The 20046-nt window shown below is 43.0% G+C and overlaps 1 protein-coding gene across 9 annotated transcripts in view; it reads left to right on the top strand.

Moving 5' to 3' along the window:
- GJC1 (gap junction protein gamma 1) overlaps nucleotides 1-6697 on the top strand; it is a 37602-nt gene extending 30905 nt beyond the window's left edge. For 5 of the 9 annotated variants that reach the window (XM_044004277.1, XM_044004278.1, XM_044004280.1 and 2 more), the window contains exons 2-3: nucleotides 3970-4045; nucleotides 5349-6697. In XM_044004277.1, coding sequence (XP_043860212.1) covers nucleotides 5369-6559 — 1191 coding nt within the window. In that variant the 5' untranslated portion in view covers nucleotides 3970-4045; nucleotides 5349-5368 and the 3' untranslated portion in view covers nucleotides 6560-6697. Of the gene's footprint in view, nucleotides 1-3321; nucleotides 3522-3969; nucleotides 4046-4376; nucleotides 4430-5348 lie in introns of those variants that run through there. The other 4 variants (XM_044004283.1, XM_044004286.1, XM_044004284.1 and 1 more) reach the window with 3 other exon arrangements.
- Nucleotides 6698-20046: the final 13349 nt, after the last annotated feature.

The following is a 20046-nucleotide window of genomic DNA, read 5'->3' as shown; positions in this document are numbered from 1 at the left end:
TTGAACTTCCCTAGTATGATTGAGGGCACCACCTGGGTATTTTCCAAGTTGACCTTTGAATCCTTCCTGATTTCTCACTGTCATTCACCCCACACATCCAATCAGTTGGCATATCTTATTATTTCTGGCACTTACGTCTCTTATATCCATTCCCTTTTCTCTCCTCTTATGGCCACTGAAATTATATTCCTATGATTTAGGTCTCACCATGTCACCCCCAACTCTAAAGTCCCATGTTTCCCTATTGTCCTTAAGATCAAATAGAAACTTTTGTTTAAACCTCTCCACACCTGTCCATCTCCTTTCCTTCCAGTCTTCTTGTGTATTACTCTCCTCCCAGGCACACTTCATTCCAGCCACTCTGGCCCAACTCCATCTCCATCCCCCTTCTCACCTTTACTTCTTAGAGTGATCGGCCTCCTTGAGGGAGTTCAGCTCTAATCAGTGCAAAAACCAACAGCTCTCCCAGAGGGCCAATGACAAAGCATCCTTCCCGCCTCTGACAGAGGAGTGCAGATTTGGACTTGACCAATGTGGAAATTTATTTTGCCTGATAGTACATATTTGTTAAAGGCTTGCTTTGTCAGTTTTTTGGGTTTTTTTTGCAATTGGGAAGGATTCAAGGAGAGGGAAGATAGAGATAGGTTCCACTAAATAAAAATTAAAATAAGAAGAAAACAAAAGGAAGACTAAAAGGAATCAGGTGACACACTTGAAAATGTACATGTTTAATCTATCACATAAATTAAAAAGAAAAGCAAGCTCTACATAAAAGATTCATTTTTTCTTGGATAGTCCCACCTTTCTGTTCCCCAATGTACATGGAAGTGTTCATTGTATTTGATTAAGTTTAGAGCAAATAAAATTGGTGGGTGGAGGGGGCGGGATTCAGTTCCATTGCTTTCTTTAGCAGGTCTTAACTGTCAGCCCCAGGGCCAGCTTCTCATGCTTTCCCATAAGAGGTTAGTAGGTGCCTGCTTTGTCTGTGTACTGTATATACCTACATATGTACATGTGTCCTCCACTAGGGTGTCAGATTCTTGAGGGCAGGCACTGTTTGACTCTGTCTTTGTATCCTCAGCACTCAGCCAGTGCCTGGGATGTAGTAATTGCTTGATAATGTTTGCTGGTTTATTGTTTGATGACTTACTGCAGAGAGAAGGAGTTTTTTTTTTTTTTTTTTGCGGGGCAATGGGGTTTAAGCGACTTGTCCAGGGTCACACAGCTAGTAAGTGTCAAGTGTCTGAGGTTGGATTTGAACTCAGGTACTCCTGAATCCAGGGCCAGTGCTTTATCCACTGTGACACCTAGCTGCCCCAAGAAGGAGTTCTTAAAAACAGTTTTTAAAAGGAGTTTTGCCATTGCTGAAATTGGGTAATTTGGGAGGGACCCTGTAAATAGGTGTCAGCATTTTTAGAGGGCTTTGTTAGAAACCTGCTGCCTATCACATTTAGATCATTAAAATGGCTCTTCCCAGTGCATGTTTTTTGTTTGTTTGTTTGGTGAGGCAATTGGGGTTATGTGACTTTCCCAGGGTCACACAGCTAGTAAATTGCTAAGTGTCTGAGGCCAGATTTGAACTCAGGTCCTCCTGAATCCAGGGCTGGTGCTCTATCCACTGCGCCACCTAGCTGCCCCCCAGTGCGTGGTTTTAATAGAAACAGGTTGGGGGCCCTTGGTGGTTGGAATTGCAGATGGGACTGACCCCCATCCATAGAGTTGGGGCCTCAATGAAGCCACATGCTCCCATGATGGTTTGTTTGATTGGACAGTCCAGTTCTCCAAACTCCTCCGAGATAGTTAAGGCACTTAATCCTTTCTCCATCTCTTTATAGTTATGCCTAAAGTCATAGATCCTTGGAGCAAGAAGTGACCTCAGAAACCGTGTAGTCTAGCCTTGGTTCAATGGTGGGAGAAGGATCTTGTGCTTATAGCGGGAAGTGATTTGCCCAGTATCTCACAACTAGTTAGTGGCAGAGCCAAGGATAGAGCTATGGTCTCATTTCAGTGAAATGATCCTGCCTCTCCCATATATGGAAACCTTGACACTCACATACATACAGATATGTAGTTGCCAAAACTTTGGAAACTTTCTTCCGTATGTAGATGTCAGAGCTATGGAAGCTTTGTTCCACATTAACCTGTTTATGGGCCTCTGGAAATCATCCAGAAGCCTTTCTGGTTTTTTCTTTCTCAACGTCTACAGTAAGTTATTGAGACTCTTTACATGCTTTACTCAGACCTCAAGCAGCCAGAGCCATAGAGTAATAGAGCTGGGAAGGAGAGCCTCAGGGGTCTTGTAGGTCAGAGGAGGAAATGAAGGCCTCTAGAAGTTAAAGGACTGGCCTAAGGTCTCTAGTGCAAATTCACATGTTAATTTTTAGTTGTAAAGAGTCCAAGCTTGCAGATCCAGGCCTGTGACCTTATCTAAAGCTCTCACCTTTAATTTCTTTTGTTGTTGTTGTTTTTGGTGAGGCAGTTGGGGTTGACTTGCCCAGGGTCACACAGCTAGTAAGTGTCAAGTGTCTGAGGCTGGATTTGAACTCAGGTCCTCCTGAATCCAGGGCCAGTGCTCTATCCACTGCACCACCCAGCTGCCCCTCACCTTTAATTTCTGAACCTGAACTTGAGGTACCAAGCTTCATTTCTCGCTTGGTGCCTGAGCTTTCTTGGCTCCCTGGGCTCAGAGATGGGTCATGCCGATCTGACCTTTTCTACTTCTGCCACTGTGCCTGGATGCTTCATCTGACCTCCAGCCCCCTCCTACACCCTATATCAGTCAGAGGTCCTTAACCTCTCTCTAGTGTAGTAGACCCCTTCCTTTGGTGCTGGTGAAGACAGCAGACCCTTTCTCAGAATAAAATGCTAAAATTCATAAAACAAAATAGGATTACAAAGAAAACTGACTATATTAAAACAATTAGCATTTTGTTTTTGTTTTTGTTTTTTTTTGTGGGGCAATGGGGGTTAAGTGACTTGCCCAGGGTCACACAGCTAGTAAGTATCAAGTGTCTGAGGCCAGATTTGAACTCAGGTACTCCTGAATCCAGGGCCAGTGCTTTATCCACTGCGCCACCTAGCCACCCCCAGCATTTTTTTTTTAAACCCAAGTTTGTGACCCCAGGTTCAGAGCCCCTGCTCCAGACTACAGGGGTTCCTCTACAATGCCTGGCAAATAGTAGTCATTGATTGAAGGATGATGAGAAGGTATGGGTTCAGAAGTAGTACTGGATACAAGTGACATGAGGTGCCCTCTCCTCCCCCCAGTGACTTGGGAGTCCCCTGGAGAGAGTCTGGGTGTGGGTGATTTTGAGGGCCTGGAGAGGATAGAAGTAGCCCACACCCTCTGCTGGAGGGGAGGAGAACTGCAGGAAGCCCTCAAGGAGGCCTGAGGACCACAGCACCCATGAACGACTCACTGGCCGGGAAGGGGCCAAACAGGGGCAGGAGGACAAGCCAGGCCTGCTGCCTTCTCCTGGGAAATGTTTTTGGGACAGAGAAAGAGCTGGGGGACATCTTAGGTAAATAATTCGGCTACTTGTTGCCCAGCAGAACATACTTGTTTATAACAAGTATTGGAATTGTTCAGAAATGTATAGAATAAAGATGTATGTGGTCCCTTTGGTGACCTGATTTAAATGAGCTGGGATTGCTTCTGCTTTGGCATTTTTCTATGGATGACAGAGTTTATCAGCTTCTGTTTCTCATAAATGTTTCATCTTCATGTCATATTTTCACAGATCGCTATGTCAAAAGAGTATATAGCTCACTGCTATTTTGTTGGTCTTGCCTCATATAGTTTCAAAAGAGAGAGAGAAATGTAACATTCCTATTGTAACTCAGGCCCTTTATTTTCAGTGTTTTTGGTATAAAGTTTTGTTTTCTTTGTGCCTTTTGAATATGACTTTTGACTAACTCGTCACCTATAGGAGGAAGCTTAAGACCCTATCTTGTCTTTTTTCCTTTCAGTGGGATTCTGGAAGAACTACAAGATAAACATCCATTCTTCGAGTGTGTTGTGCATAACCGAAGTTCTGGCTAACAGGTAAAATGTGTGTTCAGATTTCCTTTGAATGGGGTAGATAAAGTATCAGTGACCAGAACAGAAATACATTCACTTGTATTCCAACAATCAGTCCAAAAATTTTAGAACAAGACTAGCTTTTTCTTTAAGGTAAACGCTTCTTTTTTTTTCTTAAAATATAGACCTAGTTTAACTAGTCATTTCAGATGGGCCATCCCATTCACTGGGCTTAATATCCACAGTGAAACTACAGTTTAAATGTAATCATCTGCATGCAACTTCTGTTATTCTATAAAAGGGTCATAGAATCTGTTGCTGAACTTACTTATTGAAGTCTTTTAAACAAAACCAGGTTGCTAGATTCTGCCATATGAGGCAGCCTAGCCAGAGGGTACTGAAGGAGTGGTGAGTCTCCCCTTAGTTTCTGTTCTGTCTTTAAATTTCAGCTCTTGATTGTTGCTAATGATTTCCAGCTGTACCATTTCCTTAGCTCCCTTTAACACTTTCCTGCCTGGTCCCACATTTCGGCTACTGCTGAAAAGACATTTAGTTTGTTCATTTTTAATTGACCCTTACTTTGGAGTGAGGTCCTATTAAAAAAGCTCCCCGTTGTCCTTTTTAAGAACCAAGTTTCTTTGTATTTGTATTAAATAGAAGTAACCATTTCAGTTAGACCCTTCTTTTAAATGTTAAACAGATGTTGTTAAGTTTGCAATACTTAATGAACAGTAAAGATCTGTGCTTCACAGTTTGGCATAGACAAAGAATTTATCATCTAGTAGTTACCTTACAGCTGATGATGAATATTGAAAAGATTCTCATAGAAGCTACTAGGGTCTTAGATGCCTTTGGAATCTAAAATTTGAATAGAATCCTGAAATGGGGATTCACTATATTCTTCTCTTTCCTGAAATTAGTCTGGTTTTGTACCATTCCCAATATTGTGTTCTGGAATCCGGGCAGACCTAGGGCCAAAGAGTTGGAAGTCACTTCGGGTCCAGCCTGACCCCTGCAGGAGCTTGGAATTACTCCAAGGTGATTTTGAGACTAGGCAAAACCTAGAACCATCCAAACCATGTAGGACCATTTTGGTTCAAATGGAAACCCATATGGTTGAAGTGAATTGAACTGGCCTTTGAGGATGAAGGGCAAAATACCATTTATGGCATGATTCACTTTAATGTGTGTGCATTGAGTTTAGATTAACTAACTGATCCTGAATAAGGATGAGGGTAGTTCTTCTGTACTTCCCAGTAACATGAATTTGCTCAAGTTTTTAAACACTTGTAGATGTTGCTGTTGAGGTCTCCTTCTCTGTGTGCAGGGTAAGCCAGTCCAGTCACCATGAGTTGGAGCTTCCTGACTCGACTATTAGAGGAGATCCACAACCATTCCACATTTGTGGGGAAGATTTGGCTCACCATATTGATAGTCTTCCGGATCGTACTCACTGCTGTGGGTGGGGAGTCCATCTACTATGACGAGCAAAGCAAATTTGTGTGCAACACAGAACAGCCAGGCTGCGAGAACGTCTGCTACGATGCCTTTGCCCCTCTGTCCCACGTCCGCTTTTGGGTGTTCCAGATCATCCTTGTGGCCACCCCCTCAGTGATGTATCTGGGCTATGCCATTCACAAGATTGCCAAGATGGAGCACGGAGAGGCAGACAAGAAGGCAGCGAGGAGCAAGCCCTACGCAATGCGCTGGAAGCAGCACCGGGCCCTGGAAGAAACCGAGGAGGACCATGAGGAAGACCCCATGATGTACCCAGAGATGGAACTAGAAAGTGAAAAGGAGAACAAGGAGCAGAGTCAGCCCAAACCCAAGCACGATGGCCGGCGGCGGATTCGGGAAGATGGCCTCATGAAAATCTACGTGCTGCAGTTGCTAGCAAGGACCTTGTTTGAGGTGGGTTTCCTGGTGGGGCAGTATCTTCTGTATGGCTTCCAAGTCCGCCCATTTTATGTGTGCAGCAGAGTCCCCTGCCCCCATAAAATAGACTGCTTCATTTCTAGGCCCACTGAAAAGACCATCTTCCTGCTGATAATGTACGGTGTGACAGGCCTCTGTCTGATCCTCAACATTTGGGAAATGCTCCACTTGGGGTTTGGGACTATACGTGACTCATTAAATAGCAAAAGGAGAGAACTGGAAGATTCAGGTGCTTACAATTATCCTTTCACTTGGAATACTCCATCTGCTCCACCGGGCTATAACATTGTGGTCAAACCAGATCAAATCCAGTACACCGAACTGTCCAATGCCAAGATTGCCTACAAGCAGAACAAGGCCAACATCGCTCAGGAGCAGCAGTATGGGAGCAATGAGGAGAACCTCCCCGCGGACCTCGAGATGCTGCAGCGAGAAATCAAAGTGGCCCAGGAGCGCTTGGACCTGGCCATCCAGGCCTACAACCACCAGAACAACCGCCACGGCCCCCGAGAAAAAAAGTCCAAAGCTGGTTCCAAAGCTGGCTCCAACAAAAGCAGTGCCAGTAGCAAATCTGGGGATGGGAAGAACTCTGTCTGGATTTAATCTTGGCCAGGCTCATAACTTGTGCTTCTCCTCGTTTATGGTAAGCAGCGAGCGGCTCACTGAATAATGACTTCCATTGAGTAAACATTTGGCTCTGGTTATCTTCAGGGATGTTTAGTGTTGGCCGGTGATCCGAGCTCAGGGGGACTTGGGGCCGGGAGGAGGGGGGGGTCTGGGGAGTGGGAGAGAAGGGAAACAAAGCGTTCCCGGGCACATGTTCTCAGCAATAACACGGTTGCAGAACTTTACCCTTGTGTCTTCCAGATCTGGAAAAGAACAGATATATTTAAATCATTCTTGTTGAACAGTTTTTTATGTACAGTATTATGGTACATTTTTAGTATGCTAATTTTCTTTTGTATTTGTACATTTGACCTCTGCAGTTATACTTTTATATTAAAGGAAAAAAAAGCTGTAATTGATACTGCCTAGCATTTCCCTAGTATTATTACTTTGGTCATCAGACTTTTGCCACGTGTTTAAAGTTATAATAGATGCAATTCTCAATAAAAGTGCCTCATGCTGTAGGGAGGACATCATAGGAAGGGAGGCCAAGAAGGAGCCCTGAGTTCACAGATTTGAAAAGAAAACCCTGCAGCAATGTGGGTCAAGTTCCCTTATTCTTCCCTGACAGAGAAAAACCAATATTGGTCTTATCCAGATACTTAAAACTGGCTCTGGTACAGGTGTGCCCCATTTGAAACCAACATAATAGGTGAAAAGCCTGAGTTGTGAAATGAAGTAAAGTTGTGGGGGTGTGGAGTGCAACACTGAAAAGATTTGACAGCAAGTTTAGCTGATGCAGATAACATCTAATCCAGTTTCTTTTCTAAATCACCCAGGTTTGTTTTTGTTTTGTTTAGCTCCAATCTGTTGGACAAAGGGAGGCATGCCTACATCTGGACAGCATGGCTTCCCTGGGAGTGTCCACTTACTTTGTCAGAAAGCAAAGCCACCCCTAAAAAATGAACTTATTCCTTGCCTGGCTCACTTTAAGTTTCCCTCCTGTAACCTGCCTAGCCTCTCATGAAGCCTGTGTTAAACAGTTCCCTTTTTATATATTAGCAGGAAGTGTACAAATAGCCCTGCTTGGGTGAATAATTCTTGGAGCTGCTCAGGCTGCAAAAGACCAGAGAGCCCAGTGTCCAAAGTCCATGGATTCCAACTGGCTGGGTAGGGAGAGCGATAAGCCAGGGTGGCTTTGTCTCTGCCCAAAAAACCAATTCAGGCTGGCATTCTGGATATTTTGGCAAACACTCGGCATTTTTAAAAGCAAAAAGGAAGACTTTTCCATGTTTACAGCCTGTGGTACTCTGGTGTTTGTGGGTTTTTTTTTGTTTTTTGCAAGAGGAGTCGGTCCTGTTTGTAAGATACTGATAATTTATGTGCATTTTTAGCTCTTTTTTTTTTCTTTGGTGATCTTAGCACTGGGTCATGTCAAAATGTTTGGCCTTGTGGTATTTTCACATTGTTTTTCCAAGGGAATATAACCTTTTTTTTTTTAATTGCCTGGCAGTGAAAGGAAAACAAAGGGACTCTTCTCTAGTGAATCATTTTCACAGATATGGCTACTTGGACCTCACCTAGAGGCCCAGCTATGAACTATGAATTCTCCAAAGCTCATTCTCCTTACATGTAACTCCTAAGACTTGCCAGCTGCTTTTCATTCAGTGAAATCCTAGAAGCAAGCCCTCCCTTTTTTAATGGGTTTTTGTTTTTTCTCCATTGCAGTCCAAAACATATCATAACATGTGAATTACCTTCTAGCCATTCATGTTTACTTTCATGGTGCATTTTTTTCTGCTAAGCAAAAAAGAGTGTCCTTTGGGTCCCCCAGGCATCTTAAACCAAAAATAAACCCAAGCAGTACAAAAGGAGAATATTCAGGAAATGGCATCCATAGATACATCACGGATAAATAACATAAACACACTGTTTCCTTAGAAGCAAAAGCTTAAGAAGAAAATTTATCATCATTCACTTTAAGGAAATATGCAAGATTTGAGCTTCCTAAGCCTAGCCAGGGAAGGACTGCCTCTAATTAATTCTTCTGTCACTAACCTTGAGGCATGGTAGAGCTCCGTGTAGCTCTCTTACTTGGAGAAGGAGGAATTGTGGTGGGGAGGCCCGGAGAAGGGCAGAATGGGCTTAGCCAGGGGAAAATATCCGTCAGGGGAGAAAAGGACGTCCTTTGTCAAGAACCGGCAAAGCCATTGGAAGCCTGGAGTGCTCATTATGCACCCATCCTGCCCCTGGTACTTCTGTTTTTGTGAAAACTGTTCTGTCTTTGAATCTCCTCATTAATGACTTTGTGGATGACTCTTTAAAGTATTAGATGAGAAGGGCAGTTATTTAGAAAACAACAACAGCTTCTCACTGTCTCTTCCCTCCACCTCTATGTATATAATGTGAATTTACTGATGATTGCTACCTAGCTTCTCAGTAGGCTTTCTTTCAGCCTTTGCTTGTATGAGGTGTTCTTTTGTTTCTAAGAGCCTACTTGTCTGTCTTGGGCAGTCCCAGCTGACTCAGATTTATAAGATCACAGGACTTAGTTCCAGCTTAACCCATTAAACATTGGACCACCAACAATATTTCTCACACACACACATAAAGAATTAAGACACTTCTTGCTCAGTTTATTTACTCTAACATGGAGCCTGGTTGCACTTTTTCTTAGCTTGTTAAGGATTCCAGACTTGCCTCTACTGCTCAGACAAGCTGTTCTGATTATTTGACCTTTTACTCCATCCTTCTGTGGAGTGCTTGCCTAATGGAATGACTGGCAGAGTGGAAGATGGGGGTCTTTGAAGTGTGGCTGCATTTATTCTAATGCTGTTTGGACGACATTGTAAATGAAATGTTTGGAAAGGCTCATCAGAGAAAGGTTTAAGATGCCTTTTTCTTGGGTGAGTCTTGAAGGAAAAAGGATAACAGGAGAAAAATCTGACACTTCCCATGAATCCAGTGCTAATGCTTTTCATTTTATTTTATTGCCCTTTAGGTTTAAGAGTCTAACCTGGTTCTGTAGTTATTGTTCATTCAGCAACCATAAGATCCTGGAAGTCCTTTTTTACTTGACTGTGGAATTATACTCAATGATAAACTCTTTGTGAAGATGTTTCTTACATTTGGGGTGGACAAAGATCAGTAACTATTTCCCCCAAAAGCTTTAGGTGTATTGAGTAAACTTTTTGTACTTCACTGTCTTAACCTCCCTCCACCATCTTCATGCATTCCCTCTATAGTGTCTGAAGGAGAAGGTAAGAGTGAATGTAATTTGTTAGCTAAAACCACCCCCAGGCACCCACGGTTCCCATTCCAACATCACATTCCTCACCTTTCTCATTTCTTCATTTTGTAACCTTGGCCAAGTTATTTTGTTTTTGTCCAGGCTTCAGGAACATTCTCTGTAAAACCAGGGGCAAAGCAGCAGTCTCTCGCCTACCTCACAGGGATGTTGTGAGGGTTATCTCAGCAGAGCTCCTGGGGAACTTTAAATGACTCCAGGACCAAGTATTCTTGCTGCCGTTATATTGTCATCTTTGAGTCTGGGATTTGAACTGTAAGACACCCATGCAGTTGAAAGAATTGGTTAATGATAACCAAATATCCCTGGAACGCCACAGGTTACAGGACTCCCTGGCTTTTTAAAAGGCCCAGGAAACCTTATTAACCTAAGCAGTGTTTTCTGAGAAAGGGCTTTATTTGAACATCAGCATTCTACCTGAGAGCATCTCCCAGATGCTGAAATTTCCACCCTTTGTGCTCTGCATTACATCCTGATGCTACTCCTTTCTAAGAATAGCATCGTGGTGGCAGGGGCAGGGAGCTAACTTTCCATAATAAGCCAAGTATTTGAGACTTCACCTTCCCTTTTGGAAGGGCTTTCGATAAGATGTTTACCCAATGATTTTCCCAGCGACAGAGGAAATTATACCTGAGGGTAATGATTCAGGACTCTTGGCAGCTGTGAGTGATGGGGATGAGGCATTAGCTCTAGAGGGATTTTCCCTTGACCTGTTTGGGATCCCAGGTATGGTTTATGGCTACATTTAAGCTCAGTTAAAATGACCCATGACCTTTTTACTTTCAGGAAGAGGACCTTATATGTTGATAGAATCCTGATTTCTGTGGGATAGGAGCTGAACTTGGCAATGTCTTTTATTTTACCCTTTTCTAATCATGTTATCCCACGAGAGAATTCTTCCCCTTCCAGAGAGAGAGAGAGAGAGAGAGCCGTGATGTGATAGAGGGATAGAATGGAAACTGTACAGTGCTCAAAATTTGGGAATCTCAGTTCATTCATGCCAGTAATCTCTCTTAATTTACTGGCCCCATCAGCTGTCAGGCTGAGTGTGCTTGCCATTCATTCTGTGTTTGCACATTGTGGAGACCTTTAAAATGTTGTAATTCACTGCTGCCCAGACCTAGCTCTTTCTCCTTTCTTATATTAAATGGGTTTCATTCATGCACATTCCACGTTCACAGGTAAATACTCTTTGAAGGAACAAAACTACCGATAAGTGTTATAGAATTCAAGCAACCAAAGAAAATCATTTGCAACTCCAGTCCAAAATCCCTGCATGCAGAAATAAAAATTGGAATTATATTTTTTCCAGGATGAGGCTGCTTGTTTTTGGTGGAGCAAGGGCCACGGGCCATGTCTGCTTGTGTGTTTCCTAGAAGATTGGAAATCTTTTCCCCTATTGTACTCATTCGAGTTTTCTGTAACCTGCCTTTCATGGAAGTCTCTACCTCAGGCACTAATTATTTATAGCTGTACTTAGCAAATGAATATTGAACCAAATTAGCTGGGATTTCCAACTTCCTAGGGCAATTCAAACAGAAAACCCAATTAAGTTAACCAGTGACCTAATGTTATTTAGTGTACGAATTGGAAAGTGCATGAATAACCGGGGAACGAACCATCCATCACAGTACCAAAGATCACACGTTTCTGATTTTTATTCTCTCTGTGGTTAATGTAAAGCTTTATGGTGGAGGCAGACCCTGTGTCCAGGGGTTCGTCTCCAGTTAGGTTTTGTTTTTGAAAGAATGTTTTGTCAGTTCCAAATACAGTTTAGAAGATTTATTTGTGGTCTGTGCATCTTTTTCCAAAACTTGAAACCCATTAATAATCCAGCTGCCGGAAAATGTCGTGTTTCAGATTTTCCCCATTCTTTGTATAAAATAATGCCGCCAAGATCTTAATGGTTTTAGTCATAGCATTTGATACCAGATTCTCTTCTCCAGTGTTCCCGGTAAGTTGATCTCAGTGGGAATGCTTGTGCAGAAAATCCCCTGAGGAAAAAAGTTGCCCCTGAAGACTTGTTTGAAGTCACTTGTGTCCCTCTCAACTGGTCCCTGTGGGTGGCTGGGTTAATGTGCTTGGAACACTATCATTTAGGAAGTAAGTGCTCTTTGGTAGGAAGGAGTTTAAATGTAGAGGGGAGGAGTTTGGAGGTCAGATCTCTTTCCTCCCATACACCTCTTCAGTGGTTTAATTCTGGAGAGTCTGAGGTAGGAGGCAAAAAAGGGGTTAACAGAAAAACCCAAGACCCAAGCTCTGGAAACTGAGTCATTGAGTCTTGTAACTCTTTTGGGACAACTCACAATCATTTTGACCCCACATTCAGCCCACATCAAGTCTACTCTCTGGGAGGTTGTGGATAAGCAGGTATGATCAACCACATACTGTCCAGTTTGGAATTGTCAGTGGTGTTCTGACTCTTCCTCCAAGAAGAAGGTTAAGGGTTGAAGGGGAGGGTGTGTTTTCTGGGATCTGGTTTCCACAGTTTTAAAGGCCTCATTGTCTTTGTTTTCCGGTGAGCCGAGAAATAGTTAACAGTGATGGAACAGGCACAGATCCCTTCCTGAGAAATCTGACTCAACCCAACCATATTTGGTTAAAAAATAATTATAAGAGAAAAAAAGAAAAAAATGGTGGAGGGGGCAGGTCTTAGAAGCCTCTGGAGGACCCTGAGTCACTATGATTCCATTATCTTCCTGTGTATTCTGAGGTAAATTTGCCATAAGACCAGGCTTGTGGAATACCAGAAGAAAGTTGTCCAAGTCAGATGTGTGAATTCCTAAGCACTCTAGAGAATTAAGACCAATTTCTTCCAAAAGTTCCTGAGGAAATATGTTAAACCCTCAGATACCTTCCATGGATCTCATTAAGTGATAAATAGTAGTTCACCCGGTTTTGTTTGTTTGTTTGGGGGTTTTGGGGGTTTTTTGGGGGTTTTTTTGTTTTTTAGTGAGGCAACTGGGGTTAAGTGACTTGCCCAGGGTCACACAGCTAGTAAGTGTTATGTGTCTGAGGCCGGATTTGAACTCTGGTACTCCTGACTCCAGGGCCAGTGCTCTATCCACTGAGCCACCTAGCTGCCCCCAAGAAAGTAGGATTTTGATCTTAAATTTGTGATCTAGATAAAAAGAGCATATTAGAGCCTTGAGATGCATGTGCAGAAGAGAAAACTTTTTTTTTTGTTTTTTGCTGTCCCACCTTTAACCTAGGAAGATTTAACAGAGTGGACCTGAACTTGAGAGAATGTTTCCTCCTTCTCCCGCTCCTTTGTTTTTCTTTTCTTTTTTTTCTCCCGCAGGGCAATGAGGGTTAAGTGACTTGCCCAGGGTCACACAGCTATAGGTGTCAAGTGTTTGAGGCCGGATTTGAACTCAGGTCCTCCTGGATCCAGGGCCGGTGCTTTATCCACTGTGCCACCTAGCTGCTGCGCCCCCCCCCCCCCTTTCTTAATGGCCTCTGGCTCTCAGGCTTTGGCATAGTCAGAATGGAGAGAAACATCCCACCCCAGGTGTGAACTAAGCCTGTTGTGCTGTTAGACTCTGTGGGATACATTCCACTCCCCCCTCCACACTCCACCTAACACAATGAAATCTTTGTGGAAACTGAAGAAAGGGAAGTCCCTCAGACACCATTGCCCGAAGTGAAACCACGAAGACTTAATGCAGACTGCACCCCTGTCCCCTAAAGCAGTGGAATAGGTCCATCAGAGTTTATTTTATCCATTCTTGTCATTTTGTGCCTACCCTCCAAATACTGTCATTAGAACTGTGAGAGGAGGGGAGGGCAGAAAAGAGATCCCCGCTAGGGATCCCTGCAGGGGAAAGTTGACCCAAGAAAGGGGCCCTGTGCTTACCCTCAAGCTTAGCTGAGCCCCCAGAAGCTTACTTCCCTGTCTGTGTCTCCTGGGGCCATTGCAGAGGGCTGAGGAGGCTGACAGTCTTCAACTCCAAGCAAGGCGAAAACCAGGCAACTGTCCGTAACTGATTTGAAAGCACATCCAGTGACCCAGTTGGGGCCTGACCCCAGGGGAAAAGTACAGATTTAGATGTGGGATTCTTTTTTTTTGCACTGGAAATTTATCTTTGTACTAAGAACATCAAGAAACTTAAAGGGGCTGCTTTGGCCTGGCCCATCTTCTCAAGCCCAAAGTCTGATGTTAGATCCTGTGCTCAGGTACTGGAAATAGCAGTGACCAAGGCCTTGTATCCCTGACAATGTCTGGCAGATGGACACTTAACAACAGTGGACACTGAGGACTTTGGAAGGTGAAAGCCCCAGAAGGCAGGTGAGTGCAGATTGTGAGTTGGACCGTTGGGTTTATTCCTCTCGGTTAGATTTTTTTTTTTTTAAACAATTTTGATTTTCAAACCCAGAGTATGGGATCTGGTGCAATTGTAATCTTTTATTTTTACCTACTACCATTTCTTGGAGGAGGTGGGAATTTACTTAGGTGAGAATTGGAGAATTGGAATTTTCTTTGGCTGCTAAGTTGAGAGACCTAGATAAAAATCATTCTTCTAGAGCCCGAAGAGATTATCCAATAGCCTTTTCCACAGTTGAGGAAACAGGTCCAGAAATGGGAAATGTCAACATAATAAGTAGCTGAACCCAGCTCCCAAGCTAAGCTACTCAGCCAACTTATAATGGAAAGTCATATTAGAATGTGGAACCATGAATTACAAGAATCTCTGACTCTTTAACCTGTCAACCTGGGGGAGGGAGAGGGGGAGGGGAGAAGGTTGTGGCATGGGAAGTTTTTTACCAAAAGTTAGAAAAACTTGCGTTTTGACCTTCAGCACAAGTAACAAGTATAGAAGGCCTTATTAAGCAAGCAGGGCTCCCTTATAACAAAATTTAGGAAAAACTGCTCCTCAGGTTGCTCCAGAATAAGTATCAAGGAGCTCAGTGCTAATATTCAGGCATGGCTTGAGGTTCTAGCAAAAGCAATAAGATAGGACACCCTCAGATCAATACTTGAAAGATGGTGACACTCCTTTCCTCTATCACCCATTTCTTTTGTTTTTTGTTTTTGCAAGGCAATGGGGGTTAAGTGACTTGCCCAGGGTCACACAGCCAGTAAGTGTCAAGTTGGTACTCCTGAATCCAGTGCTGGTGCTTTATCCACTGCACCACCTAGCTACCCTGTCATCCATTTCTTGTGTAAAAGGTTATGATGAGGACCGTGCTAGAGGATGGACAGGAGATACTATTGTGAGACACACAAGGACTCTAAGAGTTCAGAATTGCTTATGTGGCCCACTAGTTGGCTTCTTTAAGCCTATAGGAAGGTATTTTGTCACTCTATTAATTATCCAGCAAGGGAATACAACATCTGAATTGCCCAACAGCCATCATTTTCCTTGAGCCTGTAGCCCCAGTAACCGTCTCATTTCTTCTCCGGTGCCCTCCTAAGTGCTACTGTATACCCACTTGGCCACTAGGAGGTGATCACCCTGCAGATACCTGAACTGTTCTCCCTGATCACCAAGACCACCTTTTCTATGGCAGTACAAGTGGTTCATTCAACACATCCCTTTTTTCCCTCCCAACCCCTGTCCCAAAGCACATAGCCATGACTGTATCTTTTTTTTTTCATGACTGTATCTTTAAAGCATTGTGTGAGTCCTGTAATTTTGATGCCAAGTATACTTCATGCTGTGTGGAAGTGCTTTTAACCCCACCCTCAGATTTGTTTCCTTACAAGCAGAAGTAAAAATGTGCATTACTTCATTTTCAAGGTAGAAAGTGTTTTGCAGAAGGTTCATTTTGTGTTTCCATTCTGAGTCATCAGTCTGAGAGATGTCAGGTGTTTGTATGCATTTAATGAGCCTCTGCTTCTCAACACACAAGGATACTCTGAAGCCCTTAGCACTGTCCTTAAAAAAAAAATCGAGGTAGCTGTAGGCAGAAGTATCAATTTTCTCAGGATTGGGCCCTGGAGGTTAAAGCACATCAGTGTGGTAGAGGAGCTGACTCTTTTGTAAATAAATAGAAGATTTCCATCTCCTGAGTTTTTGTACAGTACTGCATTTCTTAAGTATATTGCCCCCCTATGTTTATGCTCACTTCACTACCCGAAGACACACTGGACAAGGAGCTTAGGCATCCCATAAATCTTAGGTGGTTAAGAAATAGAAAGGAAGAAGAAGAACTAACTAGAATTTTATTCTAGGGCATACATAGGCTATACTTGAGTGCACAAACCATTTATTGTAGGGCAGTGGACCAGATAGAACTCAGTCAGAGAGCCTTGAATATTTTTTTAGCTAGAACTCCAAGAAAAAGAGTACAACATCTGAGGTGTCAGCCAACATCTATTATGTGTGTGTGTGTGTGTGTGTGTGTGTGTATATATATATGTGGTCCAGAAAAAATTAAGGCTTACTCCCTTATCCCAGAGACTTTCACCAGAAAGATTAGGACAAGTAAGCAAAAAACATTTTCTTTTCTTCTTTTTTTTTTTTTTTTTTTTTGGTGAGGCAATTGGGGTTAAGTGACTTGCCTAGGGTCACACAGCTAGTAATTGTTAAGTGTCTGAGGCTGGATTTGAACTCAGGTCCTCCTGACTCCAGGGCCAGTGCTCTATCCACCTCGCCACTTAGCTGCCCCCCCAAAAAATATTTTTAATAACATTGATATAGTGTTTCTTTAAACATAAATATATTTATAAATATATGTTAGCATAAATTAATGAATAAATATATAAATAAAATATAAAGTATGTAAGGCACTTTAGAAATATGAACTCACAACAGCCCTGGAAGGTAGGTGCTCTTATTTCCCCCATTTAACAGGTAAGGAAACTGAGGCAGGCAGAAGTTAAATGACTTGCCCAGGGTCACACAGCTAGTGTTTGAAGCCAAATTCCTGGGTCCAGATCCAATCACTGCACCACTTGCAGTTCAAGGTTGTATGTGCTAAGTGCCGGATGAATGATTAAAATGCCACTGAAAGGGGCAGCTAGGTGGCACAGGGAATAAAGCACCGGCCCTGGATTCAGGAGGACCTGAGTTCAAATCCAGCCTCAGACACTTGACACTAGCTGTATGACCCTGGGCAAGTCACTTAACCCTCATTGCCCCACAAAAAGAAAATCAATAAAATAAAATGCTATAATGAAAAAAAATGGAAATTGAGAAGGAGTGGATCTCCACAACTTTGAATAATTGGAATAAGCTTCACAGTGGAACTTCTACCAGGCCTTGTAGAATAGAAAAAAGTGAAAGTGAAGAAGATGAGGGCATTCAAGGCAGGAGCAATCGCAAGAGGGAAAGAGCAGGCCAGAAGCATATAGGGATAGCTACATGGTATAGTGGATAGAGAGCTGTGCTCTAAAGCCAGGAAGACCCTAGTTCAAATCCTGACTCAGAATGCTACCTGTGTGACCTTGGGCAGGTAATTTAATCCTGCCCTCAGTTTCCTTATCTGTAAAAGGAGACTTGTAATAGCACATACTTAAGAGAGTTTTTGTAAGGATCAAATGAGATAATATATATAAAATGTTTTAGGGGCGGCTAGGTGGCGCAGTGGATAGAGCACTGGCCCTGGAGTCAGGAATACCTGAGTTCAAATCCAGCCTCAGACACTTAACACTTACTAGCTGTGTGACCCTGGGCAAGTCACTTAACCCCAATTGCCTCACTTAAAAAAAATGTTTTACACCCCTTTAAAGTACTATATGAAAGCATATTATGGCCAGACCAGTGAGATTCATCTAAGGGAAAAGTAGCGTGGTCTGGTGGAAATGGCTCTGGGGTTTCGAAATGGAGGACCTAAGTTTCAGGTAAGGTCTCTGTCTTCCACCTCTGTGACCTTGGGCAAGTCATTTAACCTCGTCCTCAGTTTTCTCATCTGAAAAATGAAGGGGTTGGACGAGATGGTCTCTAAAGGTCTCTCCCAGTTTTAAGTCCTGGAAATACTTGATTACTCCAGTGCCAGGCTAAGAAGGCAGTGAGAGAATACGGGGAGCCAGGGACGGGGGGCAGAGGGAAGCAAGGAACAGCAACATCATGACAGTGATTCACATTTCTAATGCGCTTTAGAAAAGTATGTTAATGGTTTATAAAATGCTTTCTTTCACCGCCACCCTGTGGTCCATTTAACAAATGAGGAAAGTGAGGTTCTAAGCAGCAAAATCACTTATCTTAGGCCATTCTGCTACTCAGTGCCACTTTCTACGGTTCCATGGTGCTTTTGCAAACATGCAAAACTCTATTTTTAAGAGATGAGTCTAGCAATGTCTTCTGACATTTGGGAAGAAGGCTATTGCAGTAGTATATGCTAGGAAGACTCATCCTCCTGAGTTCAAATCCAGCCTCAGACACTTCCTAGCTGTGAGACCCTAGGAAAGTCACTTAACTCTGTTTGCCTCAGTTTCTACATCTTTAAAATGAGTTAGAGAAGGAAATGGCAAACCCCCAGTATCTTTGCCAAGAAAACCCCAAATGGGGTCATTAATTATGAAACACAACTGAAAGAAAAAAAGTATGGGGTGAATAGGTCCAGGACTAGTGGGATAGCAGTGAAAATGGAAAGGAAAGGAAGGAAGGACATTCAGAAGAAAGTCTTGATGGGACTTGAATGACTAGGGGAGTGAAACAAAGATGCCTCTAAGAACCATATTAAAGTCTGAAGGAAGAGCTCATTTGGAGATAAGATGATGAGTCTGGTTCCTTGTCTCCAGGCTAGGCTCAACTTTTCCTTGTATTCCCATCATGAACTTGAAAGGGAAGTTATTGCCTACAGTGAAGAGAATGGCATGAAGTGGGCACCACAAGCAAAAATTTTTTCCCTATTCTAAAGGTCATTCAAATTTCTACCGTAGAGGCTAAAAAAATTAAAAGGTGTATATGTAGAGCAGATTGAGGGCCAGTTGAAGTTTTCCATTCCAGTTTTGCCTTCATTCCACCCCAACTCAATGTGTGTGTGTGCACACGCACGCGCGCGCGCGCACACACACACACACGCACACACACGCACACACACTCCAGATATCCTCAGTCTCCTAGAGATTCCTCAGATTGAACCTGACCTCACAGCTGGTCTCTCACTTCCCATCCTCATTACCCCTTGCTCTAAACCCATAACCCCTAAACTATGCCAGCTTCAAAGTGCTGGAGGGATGGGCTACCATTTGACTTAGTTTGTTCCATCTGATTGGCTAGTGGAACAGATTGTTTGTCATCCCAATTTCAGAGGCAGCCCAATCCAGATCCCACCAAGAAAAAAAGTTCTCCTTTTACAGTGGTTAGGCTGGAGGGAAGGCAAAAAGCCCCTGGCAGACAAGAAGTTTATTTTTAAACCCAAGTGGGCATTACAGCTGCCAGAGACAATAGAAGGAGGAAGATAGCACTCAGGGAGAATGAAGGTTGGCAGCTGGTCAGACATTTGGAAAGAAAGCTAATCTGTGAGCAGCCAAAGAGGCTTCCGTTCCAGTGGTATAGGGCCAGGGTCATAGGATGGGTCAGAGAGAGTGGGAAAGCAAGGGCGAGAGTAACAGTTAACATTTTAGAAGAAACACTAGGAACCATTCAGTGGGGAGGCTATGGGTCACTGAACGATTTGTAATCTCACCTATCTGTCGACTTGATGTGTGATATCAGGCCAGTTCCCTCTCTGCCTCAGTCTACTTAATAACAAGTCAGGTTTAAACAAGTTTACATGACTCTTCACATATATTGTTCCTGTGACCCTTACAGCAATCCTGTGAAGTAAGTGAGGCATTATCACCACCATTTTGCAAGTGTATATGCAGCTAAGTGGCACAAAATGGAATAGAGTGCCAGGCCGGGATTCAAGAAGACTCATCTTCCTAAGTTCAAATCTAACCTCAGACACTTGTTAGCTGTGTGACCCTGGACAAGTCATTTAACTCTGTCTCAGTTTCCTCATCTGTAAAATGAGCTAGCTAGAGAAGGAAATGGCAAATCATTCTATTATTTTTGCCAAGAAAACCCCAAATGAGGTCATGAAGAGTCAGTTGGATACAACTAAAACAAATGAACAACAACAAATATATACTGGTGTGTAAGTACATATACTATATATATATATACACAACTCTTTATACGTGTGTGTGTGTGTTTCCAAAGGACCTATTACTTTGAATCACAGTATTCATGCAATTCATAAGACTCCAGAGCTCTGTGCTAAGCTTTGGACAGCCCCAGGGCTA

This window comes from Dromiciops gliroides, chromosome 4 (genome assembly GCF_019393635.1).
Source record: "Dromiciops gliroides isolate mDroGli1 chromosome 4, mDroGli1.pri, whole genome shotgun sequence".
NCBI lineage: Eukaryota > Metazoa > Chordata > Mammalia > Microbiotheria > Microbiotheriidae > Dromiciops > Dromiciops gliroides.
Note: the sequence above shows the minus strand (reverse complement) of the source record. Positions and strands in the feature narration are given on the sequence as shown.